At 37.0% G+C, this 23,290-nt stretch overlaps 2 protein-coding genes across 2 annotated transcripts; both read right to left on the reverse strand.

Moving 5' to 3' along the window:
* Positions 1 to 1,784: 1,784 nt before the first annotated feature.
* LOC311085868 (mast cell protease 2-like) lies at positions 1,785 to 15,616 on the reverse strand (the record flags this gene model as incomplete). Its single annotated transcript, XM_084118485.1, has 6 exons — positions 1,785 to 1,940; positions 2,125 to 2,373; positions 2,465 to 2,597; positions 2,926 to 3,076; positions 3,175 to 3,263; positions 15,579 to 15,616. 6 exons carry the CDS (start codon positions 15,614 to 15,616, stop codon positions 1,785 to 1,787), a joined length of 816 nt encoding a protein of 271 aa, XP_083974611.1.
* A 3,603-nt stretch (positions 15,617 to 19,219) lies between these two features.
* On the reverse strand, positions 19,220 to 21,560 carry LOC311084658 (granzyme B(G,H)-like). The gene is made up of 5 exons (XM_084116842.1): positions 20,878 to 21,560; positions 20,626 to 20,776; positions 20,155 to 20,287; positions 19,811 to 20,062; positions 19,220 to 19,590 (listed from the first exon to the last, which is right to left on the reverse strand). The coding sequence occupies exons 1-5, from the start codon at positions 20,939 to 20,941 to the stop codon at positions 19,435 to 19,437; spliced, it is 756 nt and encodes a 251-aa protein (XP_083972968.1). The 5' UTR covers positions 20,942 to 21,560; the 3' UTR covers positions 19,220 to 19,434.
* Positions 21,561 to 23,290: the final 1,730 nt, after the last annotated feature.

Here is a 23,290-nt window from a genome sequence, read left to right on the forward strand (position 1 = left end):
ATGAAGTGGAAAGCACATGTGTCCTGTGAAGTAAATGGTACAGATGTGTCACTGAGGTGCAAACTACTCTGTATCTCTGTGCCTTTCATGTGACATTATTAAAATGTGTTGAGGCACCTTTCTGTGGTCTCTCCCCGTTTGAAAAATGCATCGCAAATCAATCAGCGATTGACAAATTCAGATTAGCTTTATTGGTATGGTAAAACGGCTTTACATTGTCAAAGCATTAGCAGGGCTCTGATCCTTTGTGCATTTTCAGATTAACCATACCTGTTCGTGACAAGCGGCAGTTTAGAAAACCCACTATTGGTGACCGGTGTGGTGTACGTTGTAGGGAGGGGTGATATAAGATTAGTCCATCATGGGCGATTGTGCGCTCGTCAATTGTCTGATATTTTAAAACCTCCGTCCAGTAACACCAGTAATTACTAGTACTGTAGAAAAATAATAATCCGAAAATATTTTCATAACCGCTGAACAGAGGCACCCTGATCACATGGGCTCCTAGTCTACAGTCTATAGTCTGTGTGCATTCTGCAGTTAGACAGGATGTTGTTACTGCAATTTCATAAGGTTGTAACATTGAGGACAATTAAACTTATTTTTGATCCATGGAAGAAAACCTGAATTTTTTGTATACATATTAGGAAACTGAGGTGAATTACAGAGATCAATGTGATGAAAAGATGTGACACCAACTGCAGTGTTTCCACAAACCAAAGACCCCCTGAATCCCCCAGTTAAGAAACAAGCTCTGGAAATAGAAGTGAGGAAGAAAAAGAAAATTTAATTTGTGTAATGCATTTAGACGGGATATTACTCAATTTCATGAGGTTGTAACATTGAGGACCATTTGACTTATTTTTGTTAACACATGATAGTTTTATTAGAACAAGATGTGGGAGAAAATCTGTTAAAGGGTTAGTTCACCCAAAAATGAAAATTCTGTCAGTAATTACTCACCCTCATGTTGTTCCAACCGCGTAAGACCTTCGTTCATCTTCGGAACATAAATTAAGATATTTCTGATGAAATCTGAGAGCTATCTCACTCCTCCATAGGCTTCTATGTGACTGAAACTTGCTGGCCCAGAAAGGTTATTAAAGAGATCGTTAAAATAGTCCAAGTGACTACAGTGGCTCAATCTTAAGTATATCAAGCGACGAGAATACTTTTTGTGCAAAAAATAAATAAAAATAACGACTTTATTCCACTATTCATCTCCTTCTCTCTGGGCCTCGAGTTGGTTCACTAGTGTTTTTGCGCAGCGCGTCTGTGTTGCACGTCACACGCATCACACACATGACCAGCGTCGGCCAACAGTGAGCCTACGTGGTGACGTGTAACACAGACACGCAGCGCAAAAACACTAGTGAACCAACTCGAGGCCCAGAGAGAAGGAAATGAATAGTGGAATAAAGTCGTTATTTTGGGGTTTTTTTGCGCACAAAAAGTATTCTCGTCGCTTGATATACTTAAGATTGAGCCACTGTAGTCACTTGGACTATATTAACGATGTCTTTAATAACTTTTCTGGGCCAGCAAGTTTCAGTCACATAGAAGCCTATGGAGGAGTGAGATAGCTCTCAGATTTAATCAAAAATATCTTAATTTGTGTTCCGAAGATGAACGAAGGTCTTACGGGGTTGGAACAACATGAGGGTGAGTAATTACTGACAGAATTTTCATTTTTGGGTGAACTAACCCTTTAAACATTTGGAAACATTTTTGATTACGCACTAGTAATACTACACATCTTTTTTATTATTATACTGTAAAGTCAATTATTTTTGTTCGATTATATTATTGATCCATTGAAGAAAGGCCGAAATCTTAGTAGACACATTAGGATACTGAGGCGAATTGCAAAGAGATTTATGCCCAAAAGATGTGATACCAACTGCAGTGTTTCCACAAACCAAAGGACCTCCTGAATCCCCCTGTTAAAAACACAAGGATCAGCAAGTCACTATATCAGTTCTCACCTATCTCTCTTCATCATATTGAGAATGCATTGTAAAGTGTTATATAAATTGAAATAATAATTTGTTTATTTATTATTATATATATATATTTATTTTATTTGTTACTAATATTATTATTATTTAAAAATGTTTTACATACATTACAGGTTCCTCCATTGCCATATACACACATCATCTGTGCAGTTGAGTACGTCGATCTCCGACTTTCACATTTTTTGTTATCCATGATCTTCACATTTGTTTCCATGAGGACTAGGCTTGCAGGGCCATTAGTTACTAAACGTCCCCAGCCTGCAACACTGCAAACAGAATCTGCTGGGATGTCTTCTTCTGTCTTTGGTATTGAAATCCATTCGACATTTTCGTTCTTTTTGACTTTTTTCTCTAGCTGCAATCCAAAAATGCAATGATATGTTAATAGACCGTTTTTAAATGATTAGCTATCATTTTGAACAACTGGTATAAATGCAGTCTGTTACCCTCAAAAGCATGATGTCATTCCGAATAGGTTGTTTACTAAAATCCAGATGTTTGTAGTAGGACTTCACTTTAATGCGGACGTTCATTTCTCGTAAGTCATGTGCACCAACCACAACTGTCAGCTCTTCTGTTCTGTTTATGGAAACATTCATCTTAACTTCAGCTTTTAGGTTTCTTTATTCTTTCAGAGAAGATTGTGAAGGTATGATGAAACCATAATTGAGATTTTACTTGTAATTTAGTTTAGTTTTAGTTTTAAAGTTTAGTTAGATTTCAGATGACCCAAAACCTGTGAAGAGATTACGACAGTCACCTCTGATAACAGATTACAAACTGTAATGTAGAAACATGCATTTTTCTGTAAAGCTGCTTTGAAACTATATTTGTTGTGAAAAGTACAAATAAATGTGAATTGAATAAAAAAATCATTAATTTAGCTCAGACAAAAATACAGTCTTACTTCATTCGGCAATGTGCAGCAGTCAAGACAAACTCATCAGAAATGAGGAATCCACCGCAGATATGTTGAGAGTTCTTCTGAAGAGAAACCATGTAGGGTCTGGAGTGGGGTTTGGCTTCTGTGCCGTTCACTATACCCACATTCACATGAGCTGAGAGAGAGAGAGTGCTGTCAGTCAACTTATTCAGCACATACGAATCAAACATTCTTAAAAATCATCATAATTTACTGTAATATAATCAATCTCACCAGTGAAGATCAGGTGTGGCAGCAGAGAGGCCAGCAGGAGCAGAGAGATGATGATGATGGTCATGATGAAGAAGACGATCTGTGAGTGTCTGCAGAAGAAGAAGAGTATTTATTGTTGTTTTCAGTGGGTGGAGACTCAGTTTCTCACTTTATGATGTCAGTAACACTGTGAGTAAATTCTTGCTAATCCTTGTGGTCTAATGTCTGAAACCATCATCTGGCAAGCACCAGTGCTGACTTTGGTGTGAGGAAAAAAGCGAGGTCCAAATTCTCTGTATAAGGCAATGTCACTTTTGTAATATCCTAAAACAATTTTCGGTAACACTTTAGAATACTGTTCCTTCATTAATGAATAATTACACAGGAACAAACGAGTAACGTATTATTAACATTCTAGTAACTACTATTAACTAACAAGAAACTCTGATTAACAAATTAGTAAGTAATAGCGCTCATATGAATGTAGTAGTTCATTATTAGCTAATCAATAACTACTATTTTTTTCATACTTAACATGAATAATGCATAATTTATAATAAAAGGTAATGGTAACCCACTAGTAATGACTCAAGTATTACTACATCATTTTAAAGGAACTACTAATTATTTGGATCAGTATTCTAAAGTGAAAAACATGATAACTACCTAATATTGACTGAAGTCATTGTAAGCTTTTGAGATTTTTGTAAGATTTTGAATAGCAATTCCTTCCAATGGATTTGGTAACACTTTAGTCAATACTAGTGTGTTCCCATGATCTTCACTTTAGAATACTGATCCAAATAATTAGTAGTTCCTTTAGAAAGATGTAGTAACACTCGAGTCAATACTATCCAAACCTTACAAAAGCCTTAAAAGCTTACAATGACTTCAGTCAATATTAGGTTGTTATCATGTTTTTCACTTTAGAATACTGATCCAAATAATTAGTAGTTCTTTTAGAAGGATGTAGTAACACTTGATTCATTACTAATGGGCTACCATTACCTTATATTAAACATTGTGCATTATAAATATTTATTAACCTGTATATAGTAGTTCTTATAGTCTTCAGTGAGGTATGACAAATAGTAGTTATTGATTAGCTAATAGTGAACTACCACATCCGACTGAGCGCTATTACTTACTAATTCGTTAATCAGAGTTTATTGTTAGTTAATAGTAGTTACTAGAGTGTTACTAATGCATTACTCATTTGTTCCTGTGTAGTTAATCATTAATGAAGGAACAGTATTCTAAAGTGTTACCCAATTTTCTATGTATACAATACTATATACAAATGTGAGTTAAGTATGTGAAAGTCTTTGCGTATACAATGCTAATACAGGTCACATGACCCTAACTGCTTTGATGAATGCAGTGTATACATATACAGTATATAAAAAAAAAAAAAATTCATATTAAATCTAACACATTTCCTATATGCTTACATTGCACTGAAGCCATTCAAAGCATTTTTGTTTTTTTCCTAGATAAATTTGTTTTAGTTTGTTTCAGGTTTTGGTCTTTCTTGAAATAGAGTGCAGAGAAAAAGCTAAAGCAATTTCACATCCTTTTGATGGACGCAGTAAAACTTCACACCCATTGTAGAAAGATCTCTTATTCAGCTCTTCAGCTCCAACCACAGTGTCAGACGACAAAAAACCTGTTTAAAGATGACGCATAATGTCACAATTAACACTTGCATGCAATATATAAAACACAAATTGTGAGCTTAGAATTATAAGGTTCTATCTCCACTTTTGGTCGAAATTGAGTTTTTGACATAATCTGATCCATCAGGTGTTTATTAATGCCTGTGTGGTGTTATTTTTGTAAAAAAATATTTTGTTAGTAATTATTAATAAAATAAAAAGGTTCCATCTCTCCATTGCCAGCTGGGATGTAAAAACTTTGATGCTCAATATCTCAGAACTACCTTAAACGGAGATAGAACCTTATAATTCTAAGCTCACGAAATATGTTTGAATACTTGGGCCAACATTAAACAGCTATGAGGCATTTAAACATGACATGTTTTATATTTTTGTGCTTTTTAGAAGCAGGGGCTGTCAGCCATTTGACATGAAGTACTAATTGTCATCTTCATTATTAATCACTGTACTCCAAATCAAAAATAAAATTCATAATGGCTATAAAACTGTAATGTCTACTGTGATATTGTTCTCAAACTGCAGAAGTGAGGTAGAAGTAAACCTCTTGATTAACTTTACAGGAGCTCAGGACACAAATGTGAGGAAGAAAAATTATATTTTGTGTGCGTAAAACATTTAGACAGGATGTTACTGCAATTTCATGAGGTTGTAACATTGAAGACTAGTTGACTTGTTGTTGTTAACACATGATACTCTTATCAAAGTTTGCATACTATTTAGCACGGGTAGTATTTTGGGAAGTTCTTTTTTACATTTGCACACATAACGGAAAAATTTTCTAGGAACTCTTTATCAGATCGGTTTCCAGGGCACCACAAAGTCATATCTAATGATCTAGAACAAATTAAAGTGAGCTGTAGACATGACTAAGTGAATAATTAATAACTGGTTCATTTTCACTAGTTAAAAAGAAAAGAAATGACCTTAATCTAATTATTTACTTCTAATTTACTGCTCTGGTGCTGCATCTCTTGTGTCAGATCATTAATGAATTAAAGAATTAAAAAAAATAACCTTATTATAGTGCATGCAACTAAAATAATACATTTAAAAAATACATTAATAATAATAAAAAATACTTATTTTGATGACATTAAAACAATTTTTGGAGTGAAAATGAAACAGCTTTTTATCAGAATGTACTATCATGTTAAACTAATAAGGAAAAAAATGATTTTATCAGCAAGAATTACTCATAATGAACATTGTGAATGTGACCCATTTGGTACCACTTTATAATAACGTTCAGTTGTAAGTCATTTATAAGTGGTTAGTTAATGATGAACTAATCATTTACAAAACATTCATAAATGATTAGCAAGTGATATACTAACATTTTATGTATGTTTTGTAAATTCCGTTACAAGTCATTTGCAATTGATTAGTTAATGATTAACTAATCATTTACAAAACATGACTATGCGTTTCATAAATGTTTAATAAATGACAAGTTACATTTTTTGTATGTTTTGCTCAGATCAGGTGCACAGTGGTTAAAGACTCCATGTGTTTCAGAGAAGACAGCTGTCTATACCCTCACCAGTCAGCACTTACACTGCAGTACACACTACACTACACATTATACTACACACTGCAGTACACACTACACTACACACTACAGAAGACAGCTCTATATCCTCACCAGTCAGCACTTACACTGCAGTACACACTACAGTGTTCAACACCTGTTATAGATGATGTGTAACCGTATAAATAAACCTTTCTGCATCTCATAATCTAGTGTAAACTATTCATCACTTGTAAATGTGTTACACATAATTCGTAGATCTTTCTTACCTGTTACAAATGATCTGTATGTGTATTCAAGGCATTTACAACACTTTATGCACCCTCTATTTGCTACATACATACATACAAAAAAATGTAATGTAAATTATACATACAACATAATTTATTAAACATTAATGAAACGTATATTCATGTTTTGTAAATGATTAGTTAATCATTAAATAATGAAGTAGGCTATCTATGCAGTGTGTGAGTGTGTACGTTTTTCTATCCCGGTGGGGACTTAAACCTGAATGCACACAGACTCATGGGGACTTGTGTCACTTGTGTTTCAAAAATGCAGAAAGTTGTTAAGGGTTAGGGGGCGGGTTAGTGTAAGGAGACAGAATATACAGTTTGTACAGTATAAAAACCATTACGTCTTTGGAGAGTCCCCACAAAGATAGTGGACCAGAGTGTGTGTGTGTGTGTGTGTGTGTGTGTGTGTGTGTGTGTGTGTGTGCGTGTGTGTGCGTGCGTGTGTGCGTGTGTGTGTGTGTGTGTGTGTGTGTGTGTGTGTGTGTGTGTGTTTTTTGTATGTGCACGCTTGTGTGTGTGTGTGTGTGTGTGTGTGTGTGTGTGTGTGTGTGTGTCAAGTCCTGGTATTCCATACATTGCGGGGAAATGTCTCCACGTGGATAATAGTATTATTAGCAGTAAATGTGCTGTAAAAACAAAGATAATAACAGCACCTTTCAGCCTGTCAACCTTCATGAAAACATGATATCTCAAACATACAGTATTTATATATACAGTGAGGAAAATAAGTATTTGAACACCCTGCTATTTTGCAAGTTCTCCCACTTGGAAATCATGGAGGGGTCTGAAATTGTCATCGTAGGTGCATGTCCACTGTGAGAGACATAATCTAAAAAACAATGTATGATTTTTTAACTATTTATTTGTATGATACAGCTGCAAATAAGTATTTGAACACCTGTCTATCAGCTAGAATTCTGACCCTCAAAGACCTGTTAGTCTGCCTTTAAAATGTCCACCTCCACTCCATTTATTATCCTAAATTAGATGCACCTGTTTGAGGTCGTTAGCTGCATAAAGACACCTGTCCACCCCATACAATCAGTAAGAATCCAACTACTAACATGGCCAAGACCAAAGAGCTGTCCAAAGACACTAGAGACAAAATTGTACACCTCCACAAGGCTGGAAAGGGCTACGGGGAAATTGCCAAGCAGCTTGGTGAAAAAAGGTCCACTGTTGGAGCAATCATTAGAAAATGGAAGAAGCTAAACATGACTGTCAATCTCCCTCGGACTGGGGCTCCATGCAAGATCTCACCTCGTGGGGTCTCAATGATCCTAAGAAAGGTGAGAAATCAGCCCAGAACTACACGGGAGGAGCTGGTCAATGACCTGAAAAGAGCTGGGACCACCGTTTCCAAGGTTACTGTTGGTAATACACTAAGACGTCATGGTTTGAAATCATGCATGGCACGGAAGGTTCCCCTGCTTAATGTCAAGGCCCGTCTTAAGTTTGCCAATGACCATTTGGATGATCCAGAGGAGTCATGGGAGAAAGTCATGTGGTCAGATGAGACCAAAATAGAACTTTTTGGTCATAATTCCACTAAACGTGTTTGGAGGAAGAAGAATGATGAGTACCATCCCAAGAACACCATCCCTACTGTGAAGCATGGGGGTGGTAGCATCATGCTTTGGGGGTGTTTTTCTGCACATGGGACAGGGCGACTGCACTGTATTAAGGAGAGGATGACCGGGGCCATGTATTGCGAGATTTTGGGGAACAACCTCCTTCCCTCAGTTAGAGCATTGAAGATGGGTCAAGGCTGGGTCTTCCAACATGACAATGACCCGAAGCACACAGCCAGGATAACCAAGGAGTGGCTCTGTAAGAAGCATATCAAGGTTCTGGCGTGGCCTAGCCAGTCTCCAGACCTAAACCCAATAGAGAATTTTTGGAGGGAGCTCAAACTCTGTGTTTCTCAGTGACAGCCCAGAAAACTGACTGATCTAGAGAAGATCTGTGTGGAGGAGTGGGCCAAAATCCCTCCTGCAGTGTGTGCAAACCTGGTGAAAAACTACAGGAAACGTTTGACCTCTGTAATTGCAAACAAAGGCTACTGTACCAAATATTAACATTGATTTTCTCAGGTGTCCAAATACTTATTTGCAGCTGTATCATACAAATAAATAGTTAAAAAAATCATACATTGTGATTTCTGTTTTTTTTTTTTTTAGATTATGTCTCTCACAGTGGACATGCACCTACGACGACAATTTCAGACCCCTCCATGATTTCTAAGTGGGAGAACTTGCAAAATAGCAGGGTGTTCAAATACTTACTTTCCTCACTGTATATATACAGCACTTAATTGTACTGGAGCCATTTAAAACATTTCTTTCTTTCTAGATAAATTGTTGGCCTTTCTTGAATAAGCATGCAGAGCAAAAGCTGAAGCAATATCAGCAGTAAAACTTCACACCCATTGAAGCAAGATCTGCCATTCAGCGCATGTGCTCCAACCGCAAGTGTCAGGCGAAAGCTTTAGGCACGAAAAAGCTGTAAAAAGAGTATGCATAGTGCCACTATTAACACTTGCATAAAATATGTGAAACTGAAATATGCTTAAATATACTTGGGCCAAAATTAAACAGTAATGATAGGTGTTTTGTTTGTGATCTCTAATGGGAGCAGCCGAAAGAAAAAGAGAGAGATGTGTTAAGTTATTTTCCTTTATTAATCACTGTGCTATATCAATGCCAAAAGGTACAGTAGTTACATGTTAGAACACACACGTAGATAAATATGAAGTGGAAAGCACATGTGTCCTGTGAAGTAAATGCTACAGATGTGTCATTGAGGTGCAAACTACTCTGTATCTCTGTGCCTTTCATGTGACATTATTAAAAATGTGTTGAGGCCCTTGCTGTGGTCTCTCCCCATTTGAAAAATGCATCGCAAATCAATCAGTGATTGACAAATTCAGATTAGCTTTATTGGAATGGTAAAACGGCTTTACATTGTCAAAGCATTAGCAGGGCTCTGATCCTTTGTGCATTTTCAGATTAACCGTACCTGTTCGTGTTTAGAAAACCCACTATTGGTGACCGGTGTGGTGTAAGTTTACAACTGAAACTGAAGTAGGGAGGGGAGATTTAAGATCAGTCCATCATGGGCGATTGTGCGCTGGTCAATTGTCTGTTATTTTAAAACCTCCGTCCAGTAACACCAGTAATTACTAGTACTGTAGAAAATCAGAAAATATTTTCATAAACCGCTGAACAGAGGCACCCTGATCACATGGGCTCCTAGTCTACACCCTATAGTCTGTGTTAATACGCCCCAATGGATTTTGTGTGTAATGTTAAACAGGATGTTGTTACTGCAATTTCAAAAGGTTGTAACATTGAGGACGATTAAACTTATTTTTGATCCATGGAAGAAAATCTGAAATTTTTGTATACATATTAGGAAACTGAGGTGAATTACAGAGATCAATGTGATGAAAAGATGTAACACCAACTGCAGTGTTTCCACAAACCTCCTGAATCCCCCTGCTAAGAAACAAGCTCAGGATATATGTGAGGAAGAAAAAGTATATTTTAACTAATAACTAAGAAGTAAGTATATTAACTAATCAATTGTAAATGACTTATAACTGAATCTACAAAACATACATCAAATAATTAACATATCACAGTTAAAATTCTGAATACACATATCAGCTTTGTATTTCTTACTAGTAGAAATATAATTTTTGATATCAATAATTACATTGTTACTAGTAAAAATGCAAATTCCTGATATCAAGAATTATGTGGTTACTAGTAAAAATGTCTATTCTTGATATCAACAATTAAATTGCTACTAGTAAAATTTTTAATTTTTGATATCTGAAAATGTATTTCTGATATCAATATCATTTCAGATATCTAAAATGGCTTTCTTACTAGTAACAATCACATTCATGATATCAGAAATTAACATTGTCACTAGTGAAAATTGAATTATTGATATCAAAAATGAACATTGTTACTAGTAGCAATTCAATTGTTGATATCAAGAATAGACATTTCAACTAGTGACAACTGAATTCTTGATATCAAAAATAAAGGTTTTTACTAGTAAGAATTGTATTTCTGATATGTGAAACTGGAATTTTAACTAGTAAGAAATCAATTCTTGATATCAACAATTGATTTTGAATGGCAGCCTATGGTGACATTTCACTAGTGAAAATACAATTACAGATATCAAGAATTATAGTTTTTACTAGTTGAAATTGAATTGTTGATATCAATAATTATCATTTTAACTAGTGAAAATGTAAATGCTGATATCAAGAATTAGCATTGTTACTAGTGGAAATGTAATTCCTGATATCAAAAATTGCCATTGTTACTAGTAGAAATCTAATTTCTGATATCAATAACTATCGTTTTAACTAGTGAAAATTGAATTGTTGATATCAAGAATTCATATCCTGGAAATGAATAAAAGTTAAAACGGCTTGCCATATGAGAACTCAGATGCGGATCTGAGTGATGATGACCCCGTAGATGATCCAGATTATTTGCCCACACCAGCAGAAGAGAGTGGGGACACTTCTTTTGATTCTTTTGAAGTAGTTTTGCACTATGCACTTTTACACTATGTACTTATGCACTATGCACTTTTGCACTATGTACTTGTGCACTATGTACTTATGCACTATACACTTATGCACTATGTACTTATGCACTATGAACTTATACACTATGCACTTATGCACTATACACTTGTGCACTATGTACTTATGCACTATACACTTATGCACTATGCACTTTTGCACTATGCACTTATACACTATGCACTTATACACTATGCACTTTTGCACTATGTACTTGTGCACTATGTACTTATGCACTATACACTTATGCACTATGCACTTTTGCACTATGCACTTTTGCACTATGCACTTATACACTATGCACTTATACACTATGTACTTGTGCACTATGTACTTATGCACTATACAATTATGCACTATGCACTTTTGCAATATGCACTTATGCACAATGCACTTTTGCACTATGTACTTGTGCACTATGTACTTATACACTATGTACTTATGCACTATGCATTTATGCACTATGCACTTATAGACTATGCACTTATACACTATGCATTTATGCACTATGCACTTATAGACTATGTACTTATGCACTATGCACTTATACACTATGCACTATGCACTTATACACTGCATTTATGCACTATGCACTTCTACACTATGTACTTATGCACTATGCACTATGCATTTTATGCACTATGCATTTTATGCACTATGAACTTATGCACTATGAACTTATACACTATGGAGTTATGCACTATACACTTATGCACTATGCACTTATGCACTATGTACTTATGCAATATGCACTTGTGCACTATGCACTTATACACTAAGGGCCCTATTTTAACGATCTGAAACGCAAGTGTCAAAGCGCAAAGCGCAAGTAACTTTGTGGGCGGGTCTTGGCGCTGTTGCTATTTTCCCAGCGGGATAAATGACTCTTGCGCCAGGCGCAAATCTAAAATGGGTTGGTCTGAAGTAGCCTCATTATTCATAGGTGTGGTTTGGGCGTAACGTGAAATAAACCAATCAGAGCGTCATCTCACATTCCCTTTAAGAGCAGACGCGCTTTGTTCTAAAGCGGATTCCTATTATAACGGCGGATTTGCCAGACGCGCAAAGGAGAGCGCTCTCGTCAGGGACGTTGGGGATGGAGAAACCCACCCAAATTAACTTCGGTTAAAAAGGCGTATGATAATTTGGGTAAATGTGTAAGCTAGATGTATGCTTTTATAATAAATTGTCTATCTATCTATCTATCTATCTATCTATCTATCAATAATGTATGATTTGCAAAAATGAAAACTGCTGCTTCTGTGTAGATGAGAGAATCAAATATGCGCGTTGTGCACACGCTACATTGATTATGGCCAAGCATGCGCCCTTAAAATAGCATATGAATAACATGCGCAACGCGCCACTGACTTTAAACTATTTTTTCCTGGTTAGTGGCGCAATTGTTTTCTAAACCTGCAAAATAGCATGAAGGAACGTTTGCGCCGGAACACGCCTCCTTTTTTGCGCTGAACCGCCCAGGGAGCGCAAGTTCATTCCCTAGTTTAGCGACGTGCTTCTGTGGAGGGAAAAGCGCGCTTTGCGCGGGTGCAAAATAGGAACGATACATGCGTCAGTGTACAAAGTCAATTGCGCTGGGTGCAAGATAGGGCCCTATGTATTTATGCACTATGCACTTATGCACTATGTACTTATGCTCTATGCACTTTTGCACTATGCACTTATACACTATGTACTTATGCACTATGTACTTATGCACTATGTACCCAACCGTGTAGTGTATGAACTTTATAAGTTTATTTTGTATAAGTGCACTATGCACTTATAGACTATGCACTTATACACTATGCATTTATGCACTATGCACTTATACACTATGTACTTATACACTGTACTTATGCACTATGCACTTATACACTATGCACTTATACACTATGCATTTATGCACTATGCACTTATACACTATGTACTTATGCACTATGTACTTATGCACACTTATGGAGCCATCAATAGCAGCCATCAGATTTTTTATTGGTCAAGAAATTGCACTTGATATGACTTGTTCTGAATGTTATTCTTCTATTATGAACAGACGTCTCAACCGTTTGGTAGAGTACTGTATCTAAAATACTGTAGGGTCTAATTGAAAAAAAAAACTATTGATTGTTGTTATTGTTATCATAATTGAATAAAAAATGCAAATAAATAATTTTTCCTTTGCTTTTTTCATGGTGCCTACCTTAAAGGGTTAACTAACCACTTATAAATGACTTACAACTGAACGTTATTATAAAGTGGTACCAAACATTTTCCCCACCAGCTGCAAAGTTCATTTGAATGTTTTTATTTGTTTTTATCAGTTTTGGGGGCAACACATTACAAGTACATCTGATTCTTTCTTTTTTTTTTCATGTAACTAGTAAGTTATGCATTACTTTTAAATGAGCAACACATTACTTTTTCCAAACAAGTAATGCTACTCCGTTTTCCCATTTATTGACCAACATCTCTCCTGTCCCCATGTTGAGAGAAATCTTGAGTACCTGTGTTATTCCCTATTCCACTGCAACAGATGCATCCTTTATGAATAGCCTCTTAGCACTAGCGATGTGTTATAGGTTATGGTCCTTCATTGTGCGCGTCACAGCAGGACAGCGGTTAATCACCTCAGCAACTTCACGCGCATGAAGCGCCATATCAGGCATTTCCTTAAACAGCCATAGGTCAGATTTTCCGCCAAAGTAGAGCTTATTAATTACGAAAACGATTATTTATTTTTGATAATTATTATTTTATATCCGTTAGTTTTTCAGTAACTGTTGTTAGTTTTGTTTAGTTTTAGTTTTTCATTTATTATGAATTTTTAATTTTATTTCAGTTTACGAAAATGTTTTTTGACCAATAGTTTTAGTCTTAGTTTCAGTTTTCGTTTACGAAAATAACCTTGCAGGGAAAGAGGGTTACATAAGTAACCGAGACGTTCTCTTTAGGTCGCTTCACTCTCGACATTCATAGATTAACGACTGAGGGAATCTCTACCAAAGCGCCACAACTCTTGCTCTCTTCCAGTGCCCTATGCAAGCCTGCTGCCCCTTCTTACCTGGAAGATGATGGGAGAGGGCTTGCACAGAGAGATCATTCACTGCTGTGCCGTGGTAACCCAAACAGAGAGATTATTGGATAACACTGGGAAAGCGTCCCCTTTCCGTTAGAAAGTAGAACGCTGCGGAAGCCTCATTCTTCCCGAAGTAGTTATGTGGAGATGTACATAGGACTAACCCCGTAGAGCTGTTCCGTATAGAATACTGGGGGACTTGGCTCCAAGGGAAAGACACGTGCTTCCGTTTAGGAGCAGCCGTGGAATGTTACACATGGGATCCCCATAGGGTCACACATATGTCTAAACCCGGTTCTCAAGGATTCAGCTGAATATAGGCCTGGTGCCGGACGCTCCGCTATATGTCTAGCAGCCGATGGTGACGGAGGACTCACAGGGTTTACCCGTAGGAACTCTCTGGAGCAATAGCGCATGTCTTAGCGCAGCAAGCTAACATAAGCCAGGTCCACTCGGTGTCTTCTACCAGTTTGAGGCGAGAACACAGGAGGAGACCGGCTCTACACGTAGGCTATAGAATCTAGCGAACATGTTAGGTGTCACCCAGCCCGCAGCTCTACAGATATCTGTCAAAGAGGCACCACATGCCAGCGCCCAGGAAGAGGCAATACTCCTAGTGGAGTGAGCTCGCAACCTGAACGGGCAAGGCACGCCCTATGCTTGGTAAGCCAGGGCGATGGCATCCACTATCCACTACCCATCCTCTGCTTGGACACAGCCTTTCCCTTCTGCTGGCCTCCGTAACAGACGAAGAGCTGGTCTGAGGTCCTGAAGCTTTGAGTTCTAGTACTACCATCTAGTACTGTTAAAAATCTTGGTGTAATTTTTGATTCCACTCTATCTTTCCACTCTCACATTAATTCCATCACTAAATTGGCATTCTTTCATCTACGTCGTATCGCTCAGCTCCGTCCCTTTATCAGTATCTCAGATGCTGAAACTGTCATCCATGCATTTGTCACCTCACGTCTTGATTACTGCAATGCACTTTTCATTGGCCTATCAGCTAGCTCCATTTCCAAATTACAATATATTCAAAACTCTGCTGCCAGACTACTCACCCACACCAAGCGTTCTGCACATATTTCCCCAATTCTGCATGATCTTCACTGGCTTCCTGTGGCTTACCGTATCAAATTCAAAATTCTCCTTCTCACTTTTAAATCTCTGCACGGCTTGGCTCCCCCCTATCTCTGTAACCTGCTTCTCCCCTACACCCCTACTTGCTCTTTACGATCCGCTGATTCCAGCCTTCTCGTCGTCCCTCGGCATCGCCTTGCTTCAATGGGGGGCAGATCATTCAGTGTTGTTGCGCCCAAAATGTGGAACTCTCTCCCCCGATCACTCTGTTCTGTTAACACTATCTCTGAATTCAAATCCATGCTCAAAACTCACCTATTTTCTGAATGTTATAATTCTTAATTTAGTCGTTTTTTTTTTCTTCTTTCAGAGTTATATCTGTTTGTATTCTGCTGGTTGCTGCCCCATCTACCAATTCTCACTTACTGTACTTGCACTCTCAATTGCCTACTGTTGTTCTGTCTGCTGTCTTTGTCAACTGCCTTTATTGTTGTTTGTTTATTGTAAAGTGTCCTTGAGCTCTGGAAAGGCGCTATATAAATAAAACTTATTATTATTATTGAGTTCTGTCAACGTATCGTCGGATCGACTTATTGATTACCTGGGAATCACCCGGCCCGAAATCTATGCACGATTTGTCGATCGAAAAAGCCTGCAGGTCCCCTACCCTCTTAATGGAAGCCAGTGCAACCTGGAGCAACGTTTTTAGAGACAAGTCTACTGATTGCAAAGGCTCAAATGGGGCATTCTGGAGTGCTCTGAGTACCAGAGACAAATCCCAAGAGGGTAAAGAAGGAGGGCGGGGTGGATTTAATCTCCTCACCCCCCTAAGGAACCTGATGACCATGTCATGCTTCCCAACTGACTTACCCTCCACCAAGTCGTGGTGGGATGAGATGGTAGCAGCATAGACTTTCAGGGTGGAGGGAGACAGCCTTCGCTCCAACCCCTGCTGCAAGAAGGAAAGCACGTCCTCCCTGACCTTGCGCAATGTCTGTGCTAGTAGGCTCACTGGGGGAAACGCATATTTGTGTAGGCCTCGGGGCCAGCTGTGGGCCAGCGCATCTGAACCGAGTATTCCCTCGGTCAGAGAGTAAAACAACTGGCAATGGGTGGTTTCTGGAGAGGCAAAGAGGTCTGCCTGTGAGGCTCCGAAACGACGCCAGATCAGCTGGACCGCCCGGGGATGGAGTCTCCATTCTTGAGCACCCCCAGAATATGAACAGCACAAATCGACCTCAGATGCTTCTGCCTCCAAAAGAGGGGATGGCTGGCGAGTTGCAACATGCGACGGGAGCGTAGACCACCTTACCGGTTGATGTACGCAACAGTCTCAATTGGAAAAATTGGTCTGTGCAATGAATAAATTTACCACTGTAGCACGTGAGCAATACAGTTTTGCATGTTCATAACACAGCCGCTTAATAGTGTGAAGTGATTGTTGTGCTTGTTTGCGTGTGAGATCGATGGCGCACTGCTATTATACTTGAATTAAAACTGCGATTAAAACTTGTGTCCCGGCTGCATTGAGTCATTTTGTCCAACTCCATTTCGCACAATTCTTAAGTAACGCCCATTATTTCTACGCAGCTGCTAGTTGACGAGAAAACGAAGCGCTATTTTCAAGTGATCCACGAAAACCCCAAATGAGCCGAGGAAGAATCGACAGAAGCAATTTTACCAAATCAAAGTAAGGGAGAAACAAAAATGAAAATTTATAGATATAACCCCGTGTGGAAAAAAGATTTTCCGTGGTTAACTTTCGATTCTGACCAACAGCTCTTGTTTTGTAGCTGGTGCAAGGAGGCTCCAGAAAAGATTCAAATAGACCCCTTTGTGATGGGTAACAGCATTTTGCACTAAACTAAAGAAAAGATGTAACTGTTGACAGTATTAGTCTTATAGAGGAGTGTCATGGGATAGGTTAGTGCTAGTTTGCAAACAAGAGTTTTTATTTAGTGATGTCTTCCCACAGATCTGTTCTACTTTGATGTGTAATGTTGAGGTGTAAGAGATGTTATGTTTCTGCACTCTTCCATTTTTAGCAAATAAATAAAAAGTGATAAATAAATAAATACAGCCCTGAATGTATATTATGTTTATTGTAAGAAGTTTTGAGGGCAAATTAACTTAACTTTAAAAAAGCAAAATCACCCCATTTCACCGGCAATTAATTAAATTAACATATCCAATAATGCTCTCTATACATGGAAGATAATGCTGAAATCTTAATATAAACTTCAGGTAGTTTAGGTGAGATACAGAGATTGGGGTCTCTGAAGGATGTGACATCAACTGCAGTGTCTCCATAAACCAACGGACCTCCTGAATCCCCCTGTCAAGAAACACAGATCAACACATAAGTCTTGTGTTGTCATATTTTTAAACTTTGCTAACACATTAAGATTTGATTACTCAATTGTCATATACACACATCATCTGTGAAGTTGAATAGTTACAATATACATACATATACTGTAGTTACAAACTAAAAACAGTATCTGCTTCAATATTATCTTCTTTCATTGGTATGGATATCCACTTGATATTGTTTAGTTCGCTTGACATCATGGGAGTGAGGTTTACCTTCACAATTAGCTGGCCACCGTTACACTGACAGTGCACAGAATGTAAAGAAGGAGGATGTAAATCTAGCCATTCAATGAAGAGTTTTTTCTCTCATAGCATGAGATGAAAAGAAAGACATTTCTGTTCAGTTTGATCTTACTGAAACTAAGACATGTACATAGGTTTTTTGCAGTCTACACCGCTAGAGGGCGCAATGAGCACATGTAAACAAGCTTCACACACTATGTATCATTATCTTCAACTGACAGGAAGCCAAAAGATAAGGCAAATGGGTGATGAAGAGGGAGAGAAGTACATTAACATATTCTCCTCAATGCATGTTTAAGCAATAATACCTAGACTGTATGATACTTTAATACCTCTATTAGGTTCAGCTGTCAGATGAGACCAAACAAGACATAGTTACATGATAGAACACACACGTAGATACATATGAAGTGGAAAGCACGTGTCCTGTGAAGTAAATGGTACAGATGTGTCACTGAGGTGCAAACTACTCTGTCTCTCTGTGCCTTTCATGTGACATTATTAAAATGTGTTGATGCCCTTGCTGTGGTCTCTCCCCATTTGAAAAATGCATCGCAAATCAATCAGTGATTGACAAGTTCAGATTAGCTTTATTTGTATGGTAAAACGGCTTTACATTGTCAAAGCATTAGCAGGGCTCTGATCCATTTTCAGATTAACCGTACCTGTTCGTGTTTAGAAAACCCACTATTGGTGAGTGGTGTGGTGTAAATTGTAGGGAGGGGTGATATAAGATTAGTCCATCATGGGCGATTGTGCGCTCGTCAATTGTCTGTTATTTTAAAACCTCCGTCCAGTAACACCAGTAATTACTAGTATTGTAGAAAAAGAATAATCTGAAAATATTTTCATAACCGCTGAACAGAGGCACCCTGATCACATGGGCTCCTAGTCTACAGCCTAGTCTGTGTTAATACGCCCCAATGGATTTTGTGTGTAATGCATTCTGCAGTTAGACAGGATGTTGTTACTGCAATTTCATAAGTTTGTAACATTGAGGACGATTAAACTTATTTTTGATCCATGGAAGAAAATCTGAAATTTTTGTATACATATTAGGAAACTGAGGTGAATTACAGAGATCAATGTGATGAAAAGATGTGACACCAACTGCAGTGTTTCCACAAACCAAAGACCCCCTGAATCCCCCAGTTAAGAAACAAGCACAGGAAATAGATGTGAGGAAGAAAAAGTATATTTTATTTGTGTAATGCATTTAGACTGGATATTACTCAATTTCATGAGGTTGTAACATTGAGGACCATTTGACTTGTTGTTAACACATGATAGTTTTATTAGAAAAAGATGTGGGAGAATCTTTTAAACATTTGAAAACATTTTTGATTACGCACTAGTACTACACATCTTTTTTTATTATTATACTGTAAAGTCAATTATTTTTGTTTGATTATATTTTTGATCCATTGAAGAAAGGCCGAAATCTTAGTAGACACTTTAGGATACTGAGGCGAATTGCAGAGAAATTTATATCCAAAAGATGTGATACCAACTGCAGTGTTTCCACAAACCAAAGGACCTCCTGAATCCCCCTGTTAAAAAACACAAGGATCAGCAAGTCACTATATCAGTTATCACCTTTCTCTCTTCAGCACATTGAGAATGCATTGTAAAGTGTTATATAAATTGAAATAATAATTTGTTTATTTATTATTGTGTATATATATATATATATATATATATATATTTTTTTTTTTTTTTTTTTTTTTGTAATTACTAATATTATTATTATTTAAAAAATGTTTTACATACTTTACAGGTTGCTCCATGGCCATATACACACATCATCTGTGCAGCTGAGAACGTCGATCCCCAACTATTTTTACATTTTTTGTTATCCTTGATCTTCACATTTGTTTCCATGAGGACTAGGCTTGCAGTGCCATTAGTTGATAAACGTCCCCAGCCTGCAACACTGCAAACAGAATCTGCTGCGATGTCTTCTTCTGTCTTTGGTATTGAAATCCATTTGACATTTTTGTTCTTATAGACTTTTTTCTCTAGCTGCAATCATAAAAACGTAATTATATGTTAATAGACAGTGTTTAAATGATTAGGTATCATTTTGAACAACTGGTATAAATGCAGTCTGTTACCCTCAAAAGCATGATGTCATTCCGAAAAGGTTTTTCACTATAATTCAGATGTTTGTAGTAGGACTTCACTTTAATCCGGACATTAATTTCTCGTAGGTCATGTGCACCAACCACAACTGTCAGCTTTTCTTTTCTGTTTATGGAAACATTCATCTTAACTTCAGCTTTTAGGTTTCTTTATTCTTTCAGAACATTTTTTTAAGGTATGATGAAACCATAATTGAGATTTTAGTTTTAATTTAGTTTAGTTTTAGTTTTAAAGTTTTGTTAGATTTCAGATAACCCAAAACCTGTGAAGAGATTACGACAGTCACCTCTGATAACAGATTACTCAAAACTGTAATGTAGAAACATGTATTTTTCTGTAAAGCTGCTTTGAAACGATAATGTGTTGTGAAAAGTGCAATACAAATAAATGTGAATTGAATAGAAAATTCATGAATTTAGTTCAGACAAAATTACTTGTCTTACTTCTTTCGGCAATGTGCAGCAGTCAAGACAAACTCATCAGAAATGAGGAATCCACCGCAGATATGTCGAGAGTTCTTCTGAAGAGAAACCATGTAAGGTCTGGAGTGGGGTTTGGCTTCTGTGCCGTTCACTATACCCACATTCACATGAGCTGAGAGAGAGAGAGAGTGCTGTCAGTCAACTTATTCAGCACATACCAATGAATTATTCTTAAAAAATTATAATAATATGCTGTTATATAATCAGTCTCACCAGTGAAGGTCAGGTGTGGCAGCAGAGAGGCCAGCAGGAGCACAGAGATGATGATGATGGTCATGATGAAGAAGATGATCTGTGAGTGTCTGCAGAAGAAGAAGAGTATTTATTGTTCTTTTCAGTGGGTGGAGACTCAGTTTCTCACTTTATGATGTCAGTAACACTGTGAGTAAATTCTTGCTAATCCTTGTGGTCTAATATCTAAAACCATCATCTGGCAAGCACCAGTTCAGCACCAGTTCAGCACACGCTTTGGTGTGAGGAAAAAAGCGAGGTCCAAAATCTCTGTATAAGGCAATGTCCACTTTTGTAAAACCCTAAAACAATTTTCTATGTATACAATACTATATACAAATGCAAGTTAAGTATGTGAAATATTTTGCATATGCAATGCTACAGGTCACATGACCCTAACTGCTTTGATGAATGCAGTGTATACATATTTTTTTCATATTAAATCTAACACATTTCCTATATGATAACATTGCACTGAAGCCATTCGAAGCATTTTTTCCTCTAGATAAATTTGTTTCAGGTTTTGGTCTTTCTTTAAATAAATTGCAGAGAAAAAGCTAAAGCAATTTCACATACTTTTGATGGACGCAGTAAAACTTCACACCCATTGTAGCACGATCTGTTGAGGTCATCAGCTCCAACCACAGTGTCAGATGACAAAAAAACTGTTAAAAGATGATGCATAGTGTCGCAATTAACACTTGCATGCAATATATAAAACACAAATATGTTTGAATACTTGGGCCGACATTAAACAGTTATGAGGAATTTAAACATGACAGGTTTTGTATTTTTGTGGTCTTTTTAGAAGTAGACTAGGGGCTGTCAGCCATTTGAAGTACTAATTGTCATCTTCATTATTAATTACTGTACTCCAAATCAAAAATAAAATTCATAATGGCTATAAAACTGTAATGACTACTGTGATATTGTTCTCAAACTGCAGAAGTGAGGTAGAAGTAAACCTCTTGATTAACTTTACAGGAGCTCAGGACACAAATGTGAGGAAGAAAAATGTTATTTTGTGTGTGCAATGCATTTAGACAGGATGTTACTGCAATTTCAGGTTGTAACATTGAAAACTATTTGACTTGTTGTTAATACATGATACTCTTATGAAACAAATTTTGCATACTATTTAGGATGGGTAGTATGTTTGGAAGTGTTTGTTTGTTTGTTTTTTTTGTTTGTTTTTTTTACATTTCAACACATAATGGAAAGAGTTTCTGGTCTCTTTATCAGATCGGTTTCCAGGGCACCACAATGTCATATCTAATGATCTAGAACAAATTCAAGTGAGCTGTAGCATGACTAAGTGAATAATTAATAACTGGTTCATTTTCACTAGTTAAAAAGAAAAAAAATGACCTTAATATATTTATTTACTTCTCCAGTGCTGCATCTCTTGTGTCACATCTTTAATGAATTACTGAAATTCGTACAGAAAATGTAGATGGAAATTGAGAACCGTATTATAGTGCATGCAACTAAAATAATACATATAAAAAATACATTAATAATAAAAACATTTTTTTTTACTCATTTTGATAATGAAAATGGAACATCTTTTTTTATCAGAATGTACTATCATGTTTAACTAATAAGGAGAGAGAAAAAAAAAAGTTGCAGATCTTATCAGCAAGAATTACTCATAATGAATATTGTGAGTGTGAAACAACATTTAATGTTCATTTGAATCTTTTGATTTGCTCTTATTGGTTTTGGGGGCAACGCATTACAAGTAGGCCTACATCTGATTCTTTCTTTCTTTTTTTTCACGTAACTAGTAAAGTTACACATTACTTTTAAATGAGCAACAAGTTATATTTCCAAATAAGTAATGCTACTCCGTTTTCCCATTTATTGACCAACATCTCTACTGTCCCCATGTTGAGAGAAATCTTGAGTAAGGTTTAGAGGCGTTGTGTGCGCTGTGTGTGAACATGATAGTTATTGTAGTTCTAGACTAAAAGTGAGCATGCATTTACTCCTCTCACTAGAACAAAAACAGATTCAGTATTCCTCAAAATGAATAATAACAGTGAAAAGCAAACTCAGAATATTATGCAAAAATGCAATAATTAAATATGTTAAAGGAACCGTATGTAAGAAATGTACCCTATGTAATGTAATGTATGTAAGGCACCCTGATCACATGGGCTCCTAGTCTACAGCCTAGTCTGTGTAATACGCCCCCAATGGATTTTGTGTGTAATGCATTCTGCAGTTAGACAGGATGTTGTTACTGCAATTTCATAAGGTTGTAACATAGAGGACGATTAAACTTATTTTTGATCCATGGAAGAAAATCAAGCGTAGCGTTCGTTCTGGCAGGTCACGTTAGTCAAGCTCACATCAGCTGATCCACATCTACCTATAGGGATATGACACCTAT

This window comes from Abramis brama (genome assembly GCF_963993115.1).
Source record: "Abramis brama genome assembly, chromosome: 6".
Lineage (NCBI taxonomy): Eukaryota > Metazoa > Chordata > Actinopteri > Cypriniformes > Leuciscidae > Abramis > Abramis brama.